This window comes from Callithrix jacchus, chromosome 13 (assembly GCF_049354715.1).
Source record: "Callithrix jacchus isolate 240 chromosome 13, calJac240_pri, whole genome shotgun sequence".
NCBI classification, from domain to species: domain Eukaryota; kingdom Metazoa; phylum Chordata; class Mammalia; order Primates; family Cebidae; genus Callithrix; species Callithrix jacchus.
In genome coordinates this window covers 89,305,717-89,327,564 of record NC_133514.1, presented here as the reverse complement: position 1 = coordinate 89,327,564, position 21,848 = coordinate 89,305,717, and the positions used below count along the sequence as shown (strand labels likewise).

The window sequence follows — 21,848 nt, the reverse complement described above, 5'->3', positions numbered from 1 at the left end:
GAAGTGAAGGAGAGTCATCAGTGCAACAGGGTGCCAGCCTTGGGGGCCTGAAGAAGAGGCATGTGCAGCTTACTTTTACCTTCTGGCCCTGCTCATGCCCGATCCCTGAGCTGTACACCTTCCATCTTAGAATGAATTTCTGTTGACCTGCTTGAATTTATGACCTGAGTGGCACAAAACCCAGCTCATGATAAACCTCTCTGATGTCTTGATTAATTATGTCCAATGGTCAGATGCTCTGTCTCTACCAAGACCCAAAGTATATTGGGATCTTTCTTTCAAAATGCTTATAGTTCTCTGCTGCACAAGGCATAGCCTTGCTCCAAAATCCTTAGGAGTCTATAATACACCTCTCCTATTGCAGCCTGCCAGAGACTCCACACTTCATGGCCATCCACTGGGAATACTTACGGGATCGCGGATTTGCTGGGTCATATGGTCCAAGTGACAGAGCAGCTAGCATTGTAGCCTGGCTTGTGCTGCAGTCTTTCCTTGCTCCAAGTCATGCAACGAACGGGTTGAAGCAGGATTTCTAAATATAGTATGTGTTGTGTTCCAAAGCCAAAGAGCACCATGTGTTTTTCTTAAGGGTAGAGCAGGGGTCCCCAGCCCCCTGGCCGCAGACCAGTATGAGTCTGCGGCCTGTTAGTAACTGGACCACACAGAAGGTGAGCAGTGGGTGAGCAAGCATTACCGCCTGAGCTCCACCTCCTGTCAGATCAGCTGTGGCATTAGATTCTCATAAGGGCGTGAATGCTTTTGTCAACTGCAAATGCAAGGGATCTAGGCTGCACGCTCCTTATGAGAATCTAACTAATGGCTGATGATCTGAGGTGGAACAGTTTCATCCTGAAACCATTTCTCCCATCAACTCCGAGAAAAATTGTCTTCCACAAAATGGATCCCTGGTGCCAAAAAGGTTGGGGACCACTGTGGTGGAGGATACAAAAGGCAGTAACTTATCTTCACCTCAGAGGGCACATGTGACCCAGAAGCATCTGCTACACTCTCCAAAACTGATGCCTTTTGTTTTTGATGCAACATCTGGCAGCTTTTCCTCCTTTCTTCCTCACCCATGGGCTCTGTACCTCACCCCCACCCCCCGCCAACACTACATCAACAAGTCCCACAGATTCAACCTTTCTTCATTCTAACCTCTCCTTTCCATTTCCCCTCCCACTGCCTTGATTCAGCCTTCATCTGTTTCGATTCCTGCAGAAGCTTTCTAATAAAATTCCCTTCTTCCAGTATCAATCCTCCTCTAACTGACTCTACTGGCAGGGAGAGCTGCTCTTACTCCTCCCCTCTATACAATAATTACATTGCTCCCCATCATTTTAAAGGTATGTCTTTGTTGTATCTATGTGTCTAGATGCCCATTTTCACCTCCAACAGGTTTTTTGCAGGTAATAAACATGATCTACTGGTTTCCAGAGGTGGCCTGTCTGTGAAATGTTAGTGAGGCATTCAAGGTCCTGTGCCACATGGCTCTTGTGTCTCCAGCTTGCTCCGGATCACTCCCACTTTCTCCCAACTAGCAGTTTCTCTACTGAGCCATGATCTCTCTCACCTTCATGCCATGCCTGAGCTTTGTATCTGAATGACATCCACCCACACCCTCCACTCTTTACCTCTCTGGACTCCATTAATTCCTACTCATCCTTCAAACTCAGCTGAACTATTACCTTCTGCAAGAGCTCCTCCATCATTCATTCATTCCATCCCACCAGCTAGTTTAGGGAGCCTTTTTGTTCCCAAAGCACCCTGCATTGAGCTCTAATCTTAGCAGCATTTGTCAGGTTTTGTGACAATGGTTTGTTATACTAGACAGAGCTAGCTACTTGAGGGTAAGGATTGGCCCCAGGGTCTGGCCGAGTGCCTAGCACATAGCAAATACTAAGCACTGGCTCAACCAGTGAAGTCTGCGTAGTCCAGAGGTAGTAAAACCCCAGCCCTCAGGCTGAACCAGTCCTGCAGACATGTGTTGTTTGGTCCACACAGTTTCTGGCTGAAAGGACAAATAGGATTGATTCAGGTTATAAGACTTTCAAGACTGATGACCAAGTGTTGGCATCCATTCTCTTTGGTTATCTGTCTAGCCAGCCAGAGATGTACATGGGAAACATCAGACCAAGGACACAAGTGACCATAGCTCCCTGGGTGCATTCAGTCCCTTACTGGAGTAGCTCAATTGCAACTCCAGGTCTCAGTAGTCTGCACAAAAATGGTGGCCAGAGGACCAGAACCACCCTAGGCACACTGTTTTTTATCCTAAGCCAGGGAGGCTCAGAGTGTGGAGTGGAGAAGGTGGCACATCAGTGACAGTCCATCCAACTTTTCTGTCTTCCTACACCAACAGGTCTTTTCAAGCTGTACATTCAGTAGACCTGACCACGGCCACACATGAACATTTACAAATCAGAAATTTCACATCTATATTTTTAAACTCCAGATTTCCATTTTCTCTTGAAAAATCCATAGATATGGCAACATTGAACATTCACTCTCATAACGGTTGCAGCTTCCTCCTCTAGGTTGGCATAAACTCTATCCAGTTTGCCACACTCCTCATTTGTCTTTTATCAACGACTTATTTCCACCACCAGCCTTGCTTCTATAGTCATCTGAGTCTGCAAATTCCAAACTGCTGTCCTATTATCTTATTTGATCCTTTCTCCCAAATCTAGGGATGGTGGTAGGCCTACAACTATCCTCCCTTTCAGAGATGAAGAAGGTAAGAACCAGAGAGATGACTGGCCTCGTAGGTCACACAGCTTGTTAGCAACGAAGACATGACCCAAACCTCCATCTTGGGACTTACGATTTCTCACCACCCCATGCCAGTTATCACATACCCAACCGTTGTTTGCTGCTTTCTCTAAAGTACTTCATTTATGTCTCAAGATGCATGTAATGCTTTAACTGTGTTGCTGTGAAATAGCAGGCCTACAGACAGATTTTAGCATACACACTCCTTGGCTGAGCAGGCCAAACAAGAACTAGTGTAGGGCTGACAAGATGGATGGTGCGGACTAGGCCTGCACTCATTAACTCTTTATGACAATCCTGTAAGGTGGGAACTATTATCCCCATTTTATGACTGAAGAAGTTGAGGTCCAGAGAGGTTAAGTGAATGCATCCTTTGGTTCTATTGGCTGCTAAAAGAATGATATACTTTAGTTCCAGCTGGTGAAGAACCCCTACCCCGAGCTGCTTGAGTGCCTTCCTCACCACCTTGGGAGCCCCCAGGATCCACACAGTCTAGTGGTGCTAGGGTTAATTCCATACCTTCACAGACTGGGGTTTCCAGGAACGTGTGCCAGCCACACCTCCAGTGTTAGTTCTAACTGGTTGGTGCCTGAGAGGATGCTGAACAATTTTTGAACATTTCACCTGAATAAAAGGTTTGCATCCTTAAGATTTCCACTTTTAATGTAATGGCATATGAATACATTCTGCCAAGAGCCGAAAGAGCTAACCAGCAAGAATTTAGCCAAGACTTGAGGAGATGTGGAAGACTATTAAATGGACCATTAAGTATGTGGTCTTTGGTAACTGGTTCCTTTAACATCATGATTTCAAGGATTTCAAAAAGAAGTGCCCAGCATTGACTAACGCCAAGGTCCCAACATGTTTTCTGTCTTCATATCCCTAAGGAATGCCACGAAATTTCAGCAGTTATGACAGTGACTCTCAGGGCTTGCAACCCAGAGAGGGAGTGGGAATCATGGAAGCAGCATCTTCAGAGAAGGAGAGCATGTAGAGTGAAAAAGCATCCCCATCCCCACCTCAGTGCCCAAAGGATGGAGTTAGGGCCTCTCTGGCAGGATGTCAGAGTGACTGCAAAACTTTCTGGGCAAAAGCCAGGGCCAGGCCCAAGAGCTCACAGGGTATGGTCATGTTCTTTCCCAGAGGGGAAAACCACCTGCATCCTTCACCCCACATCCCAAAAGCCTGTCTGTGGAACACTCCCTGGAAGTTGATAAACACTCATATTTTAGCAGGGAATAAAGATTCTTTCTGAATAACCTTCACCCTTGGGTGGCAGGTTTGGATGGCACAGAAACCTCCACAAGCCACATTTCTCTTCACAGGGGCTAGGTCTCCTACTAAAGGCACATCTCGGGGTCAGGGAAGCCTGCAGACAGGGAAAAGTTGGTGATGCTTGCCTTCAGTAACTGCCATCTCTGACTCTGAGGTCCCCTGTAGCTGAGTTGTACCTTCCCACTATCCTTTCTACCTCCACTATCTCATTTTCTGGAGTGGTACCTAGTCACAACATGATATTAACAGCTTAAAGCACTGTACCCTCAATTCCAAAGGTTATGTGTATTTTCATATAACAGCTTTAATGAGATGTAATTCACATTACCATAAACTTCACCATTTTAAAAGGTACAACTCAGTGCTCGTTAGTACAACAGTCCCCTTATGTGCTGGGGATAGATTCCAAGACCCCTAGTGGATGCCTGAAACCATGAATAGTACTAAACCCTATAGTGTTTCTTCTTATACATATATACCTATAGTAAAGTTAATTTATAAATTAGGCACAGTAAGAGATAAACAAAATAGAAGTATTTTAATAATATGTAGTAATGTTATAGGAATATGATCTCTCTCTCTCTCTCTCTCAAAATCTTATTGTACTACACTCACCCTTCCTGTGATCAATCTTATCAACAAGATGTCTACTAAGTATCTAAATGAGCAGACAGTGGCCAGGTGCAGTGTCTCATGCCATAATCCCAGCACTTTGGGAGGTTGAGGCAGGTGGATCATGAGGTCAGGAGTTCAAGACCACCCTGGCCAAGATGGTGAAACCCCATCTCTACTAAAAACACAAAAATCAGCCAGGCATGGCGGCATGTGCCTGTAATCTCGGCTACTCAGGAAGCTGAGGCAGGGAATTGCTTGAATCAGGGAAGGGGATGTTGCAGTGAGCCAAGATCATGCCACTGCACTCCACCCTGGGCAACAGAGCAAGACTATGTCTCAAAAAAAAAAAAAAATACCTTGAATTCTAAATGAGCGGACAGCACATACAGTATGGATGCACTAGACAAAGAGATAATTCACGACCCAGGTGGGACAGAGCATTACGGTGCAAGATTTCATCATGCTACTCAGAACAGTGTGAAACTTATGAATTGTTTATTTCTGAAATTTTCCATTTAATATTTTCAGATTGCAATTGACAGGAAACTGAAACCACAGAAAGCAGAACCATGGATAAGGGTGGACTACTGAATGTTCAGAGGTACAACAATTACCACTCTAATTTTAGAGTATTTTCAAGACCCCACAAAGAATCCCCTTACCTATGAGCAGTCACTCCCTATTTCTACCTCCTTCAGCCTATGGCAACCACCAGTCTACTTTACTTCTATAGATTTATCTATTCTGGGTATTTCCTGTAAATGGAATAATATGTGGTCTTTGGTAACTGGTTCCTTTAACATTGTGATTTCAAGGATTGTTAATGTTGTAGAATGTATTCACATTTCATTCCTATTTACAGCTGAATAACATTGAATTACATGGCCACATCATATTTATTTTATCCACTCTTTGGTTGATAGACATTTGGGTTCTTTATCCTTTTGGCGATTATGAGTAATGCTGCCATAAACATTCATGGTAACTCTTACATTTAACCATTTGAAGAACAGCCAAATTGTTTTCCAAAGTGGCTGACCATTTTATATTCCCACCAGCAAATTACAAGGGTTCTGATTTCTCCACTTCCTCACCAATACCTATGTTTTTGATTCTAGTTATGCTAGTGGGTATGAAGTGGTATCTCATTGTGGTTTTGACTGGCATCTCTCTGATGGAAATGTTAAGCATCTTTTCATGTGCTTATGAACCAACTGCATATTTTCCTTGGAGAAGAGTCTATTCAGATCCTTTGCCGATTTTTAATTGAGTTTTTCATTTTTTTTATGGTATTCAGTTGTAAGTTTTCTAAATATATTCTAGATACAAGTCTCTTATCAGAGTTAAGAGTCCAAATATTTTCTCCCATTCTGTGGGTTGTCTTTTTACTTTCTTGATGGTGTCCTTTGAGGCACAAAAGCTGTTTTTTAATAAAGTCCAATTTATCAAATTTGTTTTTTTGTTTTTGCTCATGCATTTGGTGACATAGCTAAGAAATGTTGAGAGCTTTTAGAAGGAATCAGCTTTAGATCTTATTCATTTCCACCAACATTGAGAGGGTCACAAAAGGGTTTTCATTCTCAGGAAAGATTTTGATTATGAAATATTTGAGATATACAAAAAGGTACAGTGAATAACATACATTTGTGTCCCTGCTAACCAATTTACAAAATTTTACCAATAAAGCTGAAGTCCTCTCTGTCCCCTCCATACCTGAGCTTCCGGAGGCAACTTTATTGCCCTGAATTTGGTGTTTATTATTCTCATGCATGTTTATACTCTTACTACATGTGTATGTATGCTTTTATAAGTATGTAGTATTATACTGTCTTTTAAATAGCAGCATGTAATGCATATTCTGCAACTTGCTCTGCCCCAACTGAAGAAGCAGAGAAAACAGGCAGGAAAACCAGAAAACTGAGGTTTTTTCTTAACAGTTAAAAAGTTCTAATTCAAATCATTTTTTAAAAAAATCTACTCACACAAAGTCTACCTATGTAAATCCAAATACACAGTTATTTTTCTGTTATCAGTTTTCCAATCTAAAATTAGAATAATAATCTGTACTTCTAACCCCATGAGAAACTTTTAAAATAAACATTCTTTTAAAACTTTGAAAATAGCTTGTAGAAATTCAAGGTTCTGTGGGTGTCAGTCATCCAATACCTTCACCAGGCTTCAGTGAGACGATACAACTACAGTCCTTTGAGCAGATTTTTGGAGTAAGCAGCTCTCTTGAGTTACTGCTTAATAAGCCTGATGGCTCTGCAGAACAATGAATCATCCCCTAAAATCACACAGTCTTTTACTTTCAAACAAAGAAACCTGAGATATTCATTTTACAGATGCAGACACCAAATCCTTTAGCAGTCACTTGGCCTTTCTGGGATCTCCTGTTCCCTGGGTCAGGCCTTTTACACCTCACTCACTCGCCCTCTGGTCTAACCCTCTCCTGCTGCAGAATTCAAGATTCATCCTCAAGTCAGATTTGCTTGCTTTAGAATCAGTCACAAATGTGAGGGCTCAACAGTCCATGACACTTTACCTTTCCACTCTCAGGACAGAGCAATCATGAAAGGTGAACAGATTTGGCTCTGAGATGTAAATTACCAAAACACAAAAGAAACAGCTGGTATCTTCTAAAAGCTTCAGCAAGGCCAATGGGGAAAAATTTTTTTAATAAAGAAAAAGCTGGCAACAAGATAAAGCTAGCTTCACTAAAGAGTAAGAAGCTAGAGAGATATAATTTACAACCAAGGTGTGTTCCCAACAGCAGGCCAGGGTCTATGAGGAGATTATACCAGCTGCTGCTGCCACACTTCCTTTCTGAGGGCTGACTTCACTGCCAGCACTCACTCCATCATTTACCCACTCTATCAAATGGGTCCTCCAGTCTTGGCAGAAATAACATTGAATACTCATCACACAGAGGGATCCCTGCCTAAAGCCATCTCCCATGTGGAGCAGTACGATAAATTGAACCAACGGATACTATCAGGTGAATGGGTGCTCTTTCTAAATCTCTGACACTCATGATCATTACTTGCATCTTTTTCTCAGCTCACTGAGAAAAAGTGAGCTATTTACTCACTACCACTATTTACCGTTGCCTTCTTCTGCTGCAGGCAGATTCTCCTAGCCAAAGTACCCCTGTAGCCCAGAATTCTAATTCTATGAATCAGTGCTTTCAATCATGGAATCAAGAAAGAAAACTGTTCCTAACAATGACCTAGGAGAATCACTCTTTCATGGAGAAGTAATACAGATAAAACAAAACCTGAAAGAAATTCCCTTTACTTAGGTGGCAAAAATGGAGCTGAAGGAATACATATATGTTTAGTAAAGACCCTTTATCTGTAATTTTTCTGATTAGACTGTAATTATAAATAGCTGGTATCTATTCTGAAAAATAAACTAATAAGGGAAGGCCTAATGCATGCAAAAGAACAGAAATAGCAGCCCAAATGAGATAAAGTACTAGCTACACATTATATTACTTACTTGTCCCTAGTTTCTTCTTCAAAATCAGCATCCAAGGGCAAAAGGGTTCAAACGTGAGATTCTAGGTAAACAATTTCCTTTTAGAGTCAAAGAAGAGGGTTTTTTGGGTTTTTTTTTTTTTTTTTTTTTGAGACAGAGTCTTGCTCTTGTCACCCAGGATGGAGTGCAATGGCATGGTCTCAGCTCACTGCAACCTCTGCAACCCAGGTTCAAGCGATTCTCCTTTCTCTTGCCTCAGCCTCCTGAGTAGCTAGGATTACAGGTGCCCACCACCACACCTAGATAATTTTTGTATTTTCAGTAGAGATGGGGTTTCACCATGTTGGCCAGGCTGGTCTCGAAATCCTGACCTCAGGTGATCTGCTGGCCTCAGCCTCCCAGAGTGCTGGGATTACAGGCGTGAGCCACTAAGCCCAGCCAAAGAAGAGTTTCTTACAGGTACTAATATGCCTACGTCTCAGATATACAGGGTGATAGGAAAGAACCATTTCAAAAATCTAAAGACATTTCCTATTTGTTAATAATGTATTTCCTAACTGTTAACAGATCATGTTCCAGTACAAGCAGAACTAAAAATTCTTGAGGAAAACTAAGAGATTCAGGAGTTGAATGTTTTAATAAAAAGAAGTTTCACTCTCCCTTGTTCCTCATTCCCCTTTATGTGAAGATTTACAAACGTGATGAGGCGTTAATATGGTAGTTACTATCATTTTAATAACCAAATTAAAAATCTGAAAATAGAACCAAACTATATGGGAAAAATTATTTAGGCTATTTTTCAAACACCCTCTACTTACTTCAGTGTTTAACCACATGCAAAGTACATGCCATTGCAGCATCTTACGCTGCCTTGCTGGTCTCCGCAAAGTAATAACCAGCAGTGAAGTTTTGTTGTCAGGAGTAAAGGTGCCCAGAACAATAAGTTTTTGGCCCTCTTTGACATCTCAGGTAGGGGTTACAGGAAAGCTAATGCAAAGGTGTTTTTATCAAGATCCAACCATTATCCAAGGTTTGCAAAACTTCTTGGGAATAGGATACAGCTCTTGCTTGGAAAACTCAGGCATCTTATAAAGATAAGACTTGTTAACAAAATAGAATCCACTTTCACATTCAAAAGGTAACTTGGAAACTGCTCCAGGTACCACCCAATTAACTGAAGCAGATAGAAAAAAAAAAACCTCAGAAGATATAATTGTTTAAATACACTCTATTTTATTTTGTCTTAAAATAGTTTAACCTTTATGCTACAGACTTATTTCAAAAAACAGAAAATCTTATCTTGCACCAAAAAATATATATATAACACTCTGTTTTATTATTATTTTTCTCCAAAGACCATTAAATACTAAAGGGAAACAAAAACTAAATAATGAATGTAAAGAACCAAATTTTGTTTTAAAAACTAGAGTTGCACATTTGAAAACATTAATTCTACGCAATGATTTGTCGTCACTGCATCAAGTCCACGCTCACACTCCAGCAACAGCAGATCCATTAACTGCCAAGTGCATTGGTTCCTAGCCATACAATGGCTAACATTTCATTTTCACGGTAAGAGGAGCAAAAGGCTTTCAATGGCCTTTGTACTCTTAAAAAACAACAACAACAACAACAACAAAAATATTTCCTAGTTATCCAGTGATTTTTTTTTTAAGATCACTACCTTTTAAACTTTGTTAAGAGAATAAGAAGTAAGTAGTGTTTTAAATAAAATGAAAAAATACAACAGCATCAGACTAAAATACGTGATTATTTTAAACAAACAGTGCACAATCTGAGGAAGTTTGGTTAGGGCACAATCATTTTTATATATACATGGAAGTCATATCATACACATATTGGAGAACAGGGATTAGGGGTGCTTTGCCTTAAAAAAAAAGTTTAAAACTAAAAGACAAAATAGTATCCCCAACTTTTTAAAAAACCTTTGTGACAATATAAAAAGCAGGTAACAAATTTATTTTTAAGTTAGTTATAGTGCTAATCTCCTAAAAGTAATGATGAACAAATGACTAAATTAGTAAACCAAATGATTCATATTCATAATTGATAACAATAAAAGCAGAGTTTATGGGATGTTTGATTGCAAAGAATAAACTGAATGAAATAAATTGAATAAAAAAGAATGCATTATTCATTCAGTCTGGCCCCTACCATCAAAATGAAAAGACAATTACTGGAGAGCAGCAATTATAGGTTACATGGCGGTCATGATAATGCAACAGCTAGGTCACTGCTCTGTTTTTTACAAATTGGAGGGGATGGTAACTTAACCAAGTCAGTGGCATAAACCAATCTGAGGCCCATGTGTACCATTTTAGCTGAGAGATTACTCTGAAGACAATGTCCTGTGAAGCATAAAGAACTACTTATGCTACCAAATGTAAAACTTTGGTTAAGAAAAATCCCTTTAAAAGAAACTTCGAATGTCACAGGAGTTGCATACCACGGAATTGTATCATTAATAGCTGGCCTGAAACCACACTCTCCACTCTTATGGAAGTAGCAGTGAAAGGAGAGCTGAAACACAGTCTCTCTACAGTTAAGGGAAACGTCCCAACCTAGTAGGGGAGAGTTATCTATTTCTACCATCCCTTCCCCTCCTCCCCCTTTTGCATGTTAATACCGAAACCTCTGTTCTGATCCATTAAGCCATGTAGTTGGGAGCTGGATTAGGGACAAGTGAGGGAAAAGTGCAAGCTGATATAAAGGCGAAGGGTCAAAGAAGAGACTGGTTACAGCTCCACTCTGTTCCTAATCCACAGTGCACACATCATGCCAACTCTTTAAAGGATGACTATTAGGGACTATGAAAATAATATGTCATGGGAACTCACCTGCTGTGTGGAATTGGGACAAAAATATGTGGTTAACATAAGAAGAGGTCATGTAAAAACATTCATTAAAATGGGGCTCTGCCCTGATAGTGGGGGGAAAAATAAGCTGCAAAAACTTCAAGTCACATAATCCACTCTATTCTCTTCTCAATGATTTTCCTGGAAAACACAGACCAGAAATTGTACATTTCTGTTCTGTCTAGTATTTTAATTCAAGTCAAAAACTATGTGTAACAGTAGAATTCAATAAATTAAACCTAAAGTAAAATGTGAAGGTCCAAGGATACGCCAGTAGTGAATTTTCAGAAGGTCCTATTTTGCCCTGGCCTCTGGGTCTTTGGTTTTTGTCTAGAATTGTAGCCATATGAGAGACTGATACATGAGTTGCTAAAACTGGAGGTTCATGATCCTAATTAAAAGCCTGATCTAATAAAAGCAGGAAATATAAATAAAAAATAAAAAGCTGATGGACAGAGGCCAGATCAAATGAGATGCTATCAGAGAAGATCAAAGAATGTGTGCACAAATACATTCCTGTGGAAGAAGGCGTCTATAGGAAAAGTAATGCAACAAGAAGGGTAAAGGAATAAACTTGTCTTTACCAAAAAAAAAGAAGAAGAAAAGGCCGGGCAGGTGGAGGCAGGCAGATACTGACGCATGCGTATGTGGGGTGTGTGTCATTCATCTCAGCAGCTCCCAGAGCACCCACCCCTCACAGTGCCTTACGCAGAACAGGCACTTAGTAAATGTGTTTGCTGAATGAAAACTGAAAATGGTAGTTCTCACACTCTTATGATAAGAAGAGCCACCAGGGGATCTGGAGGGAGAGGCAAAGGGCCATAGCAACATCAACAATGGAAACAAACAAAAACCGTGAAAAGCAAAGGTGAAGTCTTCTAATCCAATATTACTTTACTCCCCCTGTGCACAATACATAGTGTTCTAACTCTAGGTATTGCTTTTAAAATAATTCACTAGTAACTACAACATATCATAAGAAAAAAGGTAGTAACTAATGCCACAAAACTCCAATGCTGGCATTTCCTGAATTCCCTGAAGCTCCTACTACCCTTTGCTAATCCTTTTAGATACTGTAAAACTTACCAATGACATTAACATGCTTTGCATCTGGTTTCTTATGGTACATTCTGATTCTTCTTATGGTATTTTTTTCAGAAGGCAGAGGAGAAAAATACCCAAATACAGTATCAGGTCCACTTCATCTCAGATGCTAAACAGTTGTTGCTATCTACTTTTATATAGAGACCAGCTATGAAAGACAGCACTTTCTTCTCAGATTTGCAAGTGCCTGTAGCCTCAGAAGCCATGTAACTTTTCATATTCTTCCCAACAGGTTTCTACGTTCACCCATTATTTGACTAAACCAGAAAAAAATAGCTGAGGGAGAGAGATTTTTCCCACTGATCTCTTAATACCTTCAGACGTCCAGAAAACCTGATGGTAGGAATCTATCTGAAATGCCTCTTAATTATTGCAACAAGGAGACCAACTAAGTCACCTTAGTAGTATTTATAAACACAAAGGGACATGTCAATTATCTGTGCTGTGGGAAGTCAACAGGAGCAAATTCAGGACACAAGGCAGAAGACTTAAAATAAAAGAAAAAATACTTTTAATACTTCTGTCTTCTATTTTTAAGGACAGGTTTTTAAATGCACATGCCCTACTAGGTGCCAATAAGGACCTGACTGATATGTGTGCGAATGCCCTAAGATGGGAGTGCCAATGGGGTGGGCAGATAGTGGTCAAGTCTAGATATTAATTTCATTATACAGAAAAATAAATACAAGATTCAAAAACTGAAACCCATTGTGCCTGGCAATTAAAATATCATTCTAAAAGGAAGGCAGAGTTTCCTAAGATTAAAAGTCACCAAGTAAAATAAAGTTGTCTAATAAAATTCATCATTCTCATATTCCTACTGAGGGAAAGAAAAAATTATTTTCTCTGTGATAAGTTATTTTCTTAAGTGACTTCTTTTAGTTAAAAAAAGGCGGAGAGGAGGGAATTTTCCATGAGTTTGAATCCTACATATGCCACACAAACAGCTTCTGAAGCTGAAGCTATGACAATGAACTTCCATGTCACAAAAGAGGATGAGGAAGTGGAAGGGAACAGTGCAGAGGAAATGCAGTGACATTGTATTACAGTAGGTATTTACGCCTGCTATCCTCATCCAAGGTAAGGTCAACAACTTCTGCTGGTGAAGCCCAAGTCTGCTGGGGAGTCACAGCAGTCCATGACTGTGTTTGCCTGGTGCTAACATACTGTGTGCCCGAGCCATGCTTCCATGAAGAAACACTCTGAATCACACCACCTCGAGGATGAACACACCTGCAATTGAGATGAAGAACAAAAGCATGGTTAATTCCACCATAGGAAAAACAGAAGAAAATATGACTTCAGTTGTACTGATCAACATTTTTACTAACATAAGCCTAGTATGCAAGTCCATGAAACCCACAGTCAATATCCTTCCCTCCATGTCTATCTCCCTTTCTCCCACCCCATCCCACTCTGTCCCTCTCTCAGTTTAGTCTTAAAAAGGCGAAGGGTCTTATCTCAGCCAGAAACTCCTGAGTTGTGTCTAGATTTAGTCACTGACCATGGGTAAAAGGATGTTTCTCTGGACTCATTTACACCTCTGGGATCTTCATGACAGGGCAATACATAAATCCAGAACAAAGTTAAGATGTCCAAACAGTCTTAGTCTGAACAAACCAAACCATAAGAAAAATAGTTTAAACCTGTTCTTAAAATAAATTTTGTAACTGGTAATATTGCCTTCAACGACAGTGATAGGATTATCCTTTTACAGATTAGATTTCTAAGTCAGTAAGTAACAGATTGTGAATAAAGAATCAATTTCCCTTGTTCTGAAGGTCACAACAGAAGCACTTGGTTCATTCAACAGAATTGCTTATAATTTGGTTCAGTGAAAGTAATAAAGCTGAATACTCAGTTTAGATCCACTAAAAGCGTACTGTCAGAGGGACAGAACTGCCTTGTTAGCAAGTCACACCAAGAGTTCACTGAAATAAAATTGTTTCAGAAACACTGACAGTTGACATTCCACATTCCAGTCAAATGATAGAATTGTGAACCTCCAGGACAAAGCGCTAAGTTCTGACTCAAATGAGAGGAAGGCAGGCAACTCAAGTGACCAAAGCTATGTCCTCTCATCTAAACTTCCTGACCAGCCCTGAGGTAGCTTATGTCAGCAGTAACGAGTGACATGAGTCTAGTCAGTAAACTACCACAGTGACTCCTGAGCAGCTGTTTGACAATCTGTATGCAAGAAATAATCCTGGGTCACTTGATAATTTCAGCTTTGGTTTAATGCTACCTACACCACCAGGTTCAAAAGAACATTAGGGTAACAATGGACAAGATTCAGTTGCAAAACTGCCCCAAGGACACACTTAAACTCCTGGAAACATGCCCTACTTAAGAGAGGTTCCTAAGAACAGATTTCTCAGGGCCAGAGGGCAGAATGCAAATTTGTTACAGTACCAGAAGCCTGTCATCTGTCCAGAGATGGGCTAAGTTGCTACTAAGCCAGAGGCTATACTACCTTTTCAAAATTAGCTAGTGAAATAAATAGGGACATTAAACTAAGGGACATAAAGCCCAATGTCTAATTCATATCTGTTCAACTCATTAAATAAATTCATATTAAGTGACCATATAATCAGGAAAAATGTCAGCTAAAGGAGTCCATTCAACATTCACAGAAAGTTTTGATGTCTGAAGGCCAAAGGTACACTACGTTTACTAAGCAGTTTCACATATTTTATTTCATTGGACAATTACAACAGACCTATGAGGTAGGCATGGAATTTACTATCCTCACTCTACAGAGAGGGAACTGAGGCTTAAACAGGTTACATGATTTGCTCAGAGTCACAGTGCTTGAAAGTGATAGGCCAAGGAAGACATGTCTGATTTTGGGTCCAATGCTTTCCATATCATGTTGTTGCTTTACAGATGTTGTATATTAAACTGGGTGCAACAAGACACAGCGAGAATCATCAGAGTACAAAGATAGGCCCAAATTAACAATTTAGAAGTACAAAGTCATTTGACAGTTCAAAAGCTCACCTTTACCAACACTAATTGAATCAAGCTGGCTAGAAACCTGGTAAGAATTCAGGCTTACCAGGCAAAGACAGTCAAAGTAATCTTTGGCAGAATTTCTAAAAATATCTCAAGTAAAACAGGTATATAGTTCCAATTGTTTATCTGTACTGCTCACTAAGTAATCATACAATGTAACATCAGGCAGTGGCTTTAAAAGGAATCTGATCTAATCTGTTTATTTTACAGAAGAAAAAAAACCTAGGCCAAAAGAAAACCACCTAGGATCTTAAACAAGTTAAGTATAGAACTGGAACAAAATCAGATATCCATTCAAAGGTTTATTTTCCACTGAATAACCATGCCTTCTTCAGACTATACCTGAAGTTACTACAGCATGTTTGACTGAAACGAGCACTGCCTGGTTCCCAGGACCATTCGATAAGCAGCAAAGAAGATTCTAGAAAGTATCTGCATAGAAAAAGAACTAGGAGAGTGAGAGGTTTAAGACCATATTTCCTATTGAGGAATGGCTGAAGGAGACAGACTAGGAGACAGGGCACTTCATCTAAAAATAGATCACTTGTGCAGTTATGTTACAAATGGTTCCAGTTACCAAAAACTAGCTTAGGCTACTTTAAACAAAATAAAGAGAATTTATTAGAAGGACACTGGGGTATCTCGAAGAATTTAAGATGAACCTAAGCCCAACCCTCTCTATTTCTCCTACTTCAAAATTTTAAATGATGTGGAGAATGTGATGATACTATTTTTGGTCAAAAACTTTCCTAAGTCTAATTATTAATGGTTGTAAACAGAATTCCCAAAGAAGGGAGAATCGCTGTGAGCTGGAAGCCACCATGAAAGGTACTATTTTCATGCTCCAGGCAAAACTACTGAAAGCATGCTAAGAACCATGAATCAGTTTCTAGAAGGCAAGTTTTGGATAATCACTGCTATAGAACAAAGCCACTAGAAAATGGAATGAATTGCCTTCTAAGCACTCAAGTAATTGCTGAGGCATCTATCAGGAATGTTAAGGAAGATTTTAAGATGACCTCTAAGCTCAACAGTGACTTTAAGATTTGTTCAAAAGCAGGCAAAACTATCATTAAAAATCAGAACAGACTGCACAGTGGCTCACATCTGTAATCCCAGCACTTTGGGAGGGTGAGGCGGGAAAATTGCTTGAGCTTTCAAGTTCAAGACCAGCCTGTGCAACGTGATGAAACCCCATTTCTACCAAAAAAAGAGAAAAGTTTACTGGGTGTGGTGGTGGGCACCCGTAGTCCCAGCTACTCGGAAGGCTGAGGTGGGAGGATGGCTTGAGCCTCGGCAATTGAGGCTGCAGTGAACTGAAATCATGCCACTGCACTCCAGCCTGGGTGACTGAGCCTTATTTCTTAAAAAAAAAAAAAAGTCAAGCTAGTAATTACAAGGGAAAAGAGAAGGGAGAGATTGTAACTAGAAAGTAGTGCAGAGTGACTTCTGTGTTTTGATCTGAGTGCTTGTTACTTGGGTATAAGAAGTTTGCAAAAATTAAAGATATATTATTAGTTATCTGTATGTGTTATTAGCCAATAAAATATTCACAAAAATCTTTTATTTTAATGATCTCAAACACATTGAATAAAATGGGAGTTAGAAGATAGATGAGTACAGAACAAGGCTTTTAACTTTTTTTTTTTTTTTTTTTGAGACAGGGTCTCACTCTGTCACCTAAGCTGGAGTGCAGTGGCACGATCTCAGCTCACTGCAGTTCCACCTCCCAGGTTCAAGCAATTCTCCCACCTTAGCCTCCCGAGTAGCTGAGACTACAGTTGCGCACTACTACGTCCAGCTAATTTTGGTATGTTTTAGTAGAGATGGGGTTTCACCATATTGAACTGTCTGGTCTCAAACTCCTGACCTCATGATCTGCCACGTCAGCCTCCCAAAGTGCTGAGAATTACAGGTGTGAGCCACCACGCCTGGCCACACTTTTTTTTTTTAAACTACAGAGGGGGAAAAAAACAGTCAATCTAGTAAACAGAAGGGTACTAGAGAAATATTTCAACTATTTTATAAGACAATATACATTACACAAAAGTTTATGCCAGATAGGAAAAAAATTTCAGGAGGAGGTGGGGGCACAATGGTTGTCAAGCCTCTGCAGTAGTCCTATACTGGATGTTAAGAGGCTCGATATTTTGTGAGACAACATAAAAAATAAGAGTTTTATATATTATCACATATGCTTTTTCTGTATTGTGAAAGATATGAGGTAGGAGCATACTCAGCTGGTTTTCAATTGTTCCAATCAATTGTATTACTAGTATGTATTAGTGCAGATACAGGTTTTGTTCTCACAAAGTGTTTAATCTGCATACAATTGGTGACAGGTATGAAACACAACCCAGTGCCTTACTTTGCATTTTATAACCAAGAAAATGCTTGGGTCTCACTTCTCAAAATGTTAGGAAAAAATACATTATAAACAATAAGGTTTGATAGAACAATTTCCTGTTCTTCATACACTGTTACCAGTGGAAAGACTGTACAGCGGAAACGAAGCACACACACACAGCAGGCTCTCATGGTCAACTTTTGATACAGTTAGCTTACTATTCTAAGAAAACAACATTAAAAATTAATCATTTTTACTCTCATTTACAGACAGCCTGAAGGTGACCTCTTCGATAACATTTCTACTTCTTTTTCCTAACTGAAGAGGAGATGAATCCTTGTGACTGTAAGAAAACACTCATCTGTCTCCCTAGTTTTTTGGAGTTAATGTTAGCAACTGGTTCTATGAAGCAATGAATCTCAAAAACAGCTTCCTACACCAATTATTTTGCTGAGGAATAAACCAATATTAACACCAATGATCATAGGATTAACAGACTAGAATGAGGGCCTCAGAACAGGTACCAAAAGGAACTGTTCCAACATAGTTCCATAACAAACAGATCTGTGCTATACGCATTCATCTTCCTAGAGCAATTACCAATGAGGTTGGTAAAAGAAAAAAAGTAACAGGACCAAGGACAAAAAAATTATTGGCCTGAGGCTTGTAAATTAAGTTTTGACAATATCAAGTGGACGCAGAAGAACTAGAGATGCTTGGAAAGTCTCCTTCTCACTAGCAAAGAGCATCTGTGAAACTGGACTGTCCAAAAATTAACATCTGGAAATAACATTTAGGTAACATCAGGAGTTCAACACTGCAATACAAGGCAATCATGAATGATGCATTCAACCGTTAGTTCAGAAAGCATGCTTTCTAGTAGTCTAGGACTAGAAGACACACAAAAGTGAAATGAATACGTCAAAATCTAAAATAAAAGAATAGGGGAAGATAGTAGCATGCAAGAAAATAAAAATAGCTATAAAAAGGAGGGAGAAGGCATATCACAACTACAATTACTGAGTGCAAAGGCCACACAAAATTCTTCCAATACGGAAAAATGGCACCCAGCACAAGTTAGGGCAGCCACAGTTCCAGAGAACAACTCAAGGACCAAATCTGAGTTCTTAAAAACTCTCAAAAAGTCAATAACAATGTAGAATATAAAAGAAAAAATAAGAACAGGACAACTAAATCCAAACAAAACATCTACTGTATACATGCAAATCAAATGAGAACAAAAAGATGTGGATCAAAACCTAAAACCTTTTTCCAAGCGATAACCCTGCCAGAAGCACATCAATACTTCATAACTGCAACCCTAGACCTGTAAAAGAAATAAATTCCAGATGAGATATAGGCAGCCAAGGGGCAACTCTGAAGCAAGCAACAAGAAAGCCTCTTCTCCTACTTGATTCTCAGCCCCTAATCTCAATATTTGAAAGATTATCAGGTTACTGATACAGAAATAGCTGGGGGGAAAAAAAAGTCAGAAAGACTCAGTCCTACACCCAAGATCAATATAAAAGATACCCTCACAAAATAATAAGAGTCCATTAAAAATATTCCAGAAGAATTTCTAAACTCTACATTCCATTACATGGACAATAGGTTTTAAAATGGATGTCACCTACAAAATGACTTCCCCAGGATTCAAACCAATGAGTAAGAATAAAACACAGATTTATGCATCAGAGCCTGTAAGAAAAAGTCATTGAAAATAATGTAATGCTTTTTGTTTTTTTTAAGATGGAGTTTGGCTCTTATCGCCCAGGCTGGAGTGCAATGGCATGATCTCGGCTCACCACAACCTCCACCTCATGGGTTCTAGTGATTCTCCTCCTGCCTCACCCTCTGGAGTAGCGGGGATAACAGGCATGCGCCACCACGCCTGGCTAATTTTTGTATTTTTCAGGAGAGATGGGGTTTCTCCATGCTGGTCAGGCTGGTCTCAAACTCCCGACCTCGGGTGATTCACCTGTCTCAGCCTCCCAAAGTGCTGGGATTACAGGCATGAGCCACCGCGCCCAGCCTTAATGTTATTTAAAATGTAGACAAAGTCACTTTGTTCAAGTGTAGAATAGAGCTTGCGTGTGTTAGGGGTGCAGAGAATTGAGAATTTCAATTTCTGGGTTTTAATAGAAATATAATGGTAATTGTACCTCCAGATACAAAACTATTGGGTTTTTTTTTTAAAAAAGAAGATAAAAATTTAATGATGAAGAAGAAATACTGAACAAAGAAGCTAAAACTAAGTGTGGTTCATTCTGTAACATTTCTAGGCATAAGGAAACAAAGAAAGCGAGATGAGTTAGAAATTAATAGCGAACTAGACCAAGTGATATGTCTTAGCACAGAGTAAGAGACTAGATAAACTATACAGGTTACTACTTAAAGTAGGAACACATAAGTACAATTAATTAACATTTGAAATGTAACTCAAGAGGAAGTTAATAAATGAATAATGTGTCCCTGGTACATTTGAAGATAATTCACCCATATCAACCTGTCAATTGGCAGGGCATCATAGTAAGAACCCTAAAATTTAAAAATACAATATTCTAGAAAGATACTGACATGGGGCTTAAAAGGATAATTTATATTGTAAGGAACAATGGTGAAATAAACCAATGGCAAAAATATGCTGATGTAAAGGAGGAAATCAGTTCTAGCTTTCTCATCTGGTGGGTAAGTCAGCCTAAACAGAAAAACGGAAAAACAAGAGAATTTAATAGGAAAAAATCTGTAATTAAGGCAGAAAAAAAAAAGAGTAAAAGAAAGACTGAATAAAAATTATTTCCCACCAGAATAGGGAGGATAATCATTTAAAAAAAAGAAAAGAAAAAATGAAGCAGCCTTACAGGCATACTTCAGGCATAAATATAGAATAGAGGATGAAGTGCTCGGACAAGACTAGTTCTGAAAAAGCCAGAATTGGCCACTGTTGAGGAGGTGGCATGTTAAACCACACATTAACTCTACCTCCTTAAAGTTCCAACTGTTTGACTGAAAAATGCTCTCAAAGTATACTCAGATCTCACTAGAAAAAAGTACCCTTAACCTACATGTACCTGTATTTCATCTTCACTCTATACTGCTAAGTTCATCTATTATATAAACAAAAGCAATGCTGGCAAATGTGTTTTATGACCTGGGTAACCAGAGTAAAATTAGATCAAAGAGCCAAGTAACGAACACACTATGTTATATACCTATTTATCAGAAAATCACTTCACTCTTGTGGCATGGGAGAAAAGTTGTTCACCTTATACAAAATACACAGTTCTAAAGTCTAAATTTTGGGGGGTGGGTGGAGGGAGGTGCATGTGCAGCATGGGAGGTGGTGGGAGGATGTTCCAGAATGTTTTAGAAGAATAATGCTGAAAGGGCTGGAACCAATTATTATGAACCTTAAAGCAAGAGTCAGCAAATTTTTTCTGCAAAGTTATTTACTTTTTAGACAGTATATACCTTAGGCTTTAGGGAGGACATACAACCTCTGTTGAAATGATTCAACTTTAATAAACAGACACAGATGATTATATACAAAATGAACAAGCGCAGTTGTTAAAATACAACTTTACATAGACTAAAACTTGAATTCCTGTAATTTTCACATGTCACAAAGTATCATTCTTCATTTGATTTTTTTTTTCTGCCAGCCATCTAAAATGGTAAAAATCATTCTTAGCTCACAGCCCAGACAAAAACAGGCAGCAGGCCAGATTTGGCCTATGGGCCATAGTTTGCTGATGCCTACCTTAAGGAATGCCAAACCTCATAAAATTATTTTCATAATGCTACACACCAACTTGATGTCTCACTGGGTTTTTTTTAATCCTAAGAAACAAGACTCCCTTAGTTATATGACCATTACTAGAAATACACTCTATAAAAACAGACCAAAATAACTTGCAAATTTGCTTTTAATGAAAGACAAGGAGAGATGCTCTAGGAAACCAGTAAGAGACATGATGTCAGATGCATGTTTCCCAACTGTTCGCTCCCAGGATACTTCAAAGTAAAGTGAAAGGCAAGAAAGTATGAACGTTGAGAGAAAAAGTACAGTGATACTTCTGCCTTAAGTGATAAGTCTGTCAAGCTAACTAAACATTTGCTTAAAAGAGAAAAACATCAGCTCTAGTTCATAGACATGTATGGTTGAAATGTTCTTGATATATGACAATATATAACACACTCTGAGGCTCATATTATGTCTAAACAAAAAGTATTTCTTAAGCCAAAGGAAACTGAGAGGCGGCTCCCACCATTCATTCATGCCAGCTATGCCATAAAGTCTAAGATTTTCTTTTAACTTGTTTTCTGGTTAAAATATAATTTATAACTTAAAATATCAGACTACTCCA

General features: G+C 39.2%; 1 protein-coding gene across 10 annotated transcripts in view; it reads right to left on the bottom strand.

Moving 5' to 3' along the window:
* Nucleotides 1-9,352: 9,352 nt before the first annotated feature.
* The window catches only part of ARK2N (arkadia (RNF111) N-terminal like PKA signaling regulator 2N), a 96,357-nt gene continuing 83,861 nt past the window's right edge, over nucleotides 9,353-21,848 (bottom strand). For all 10 annotated transcript variants that reach the window (XM_054244147.2, XM_054244151.2, XM_035270934.3 and 7 more), the window contains one exon: nucleotides 9,353-13,352. In XM_054244147.2, the coding sequence (XP_054100122.1) occupies nucleotides 13,163-13,352 (190 nt within the window). In that variant the 3' untranslated portion in view covers nucleotides 9,353-13,162. The remainder of the gene's footprint in view (nucleotides 13,353-21,848) is intronic.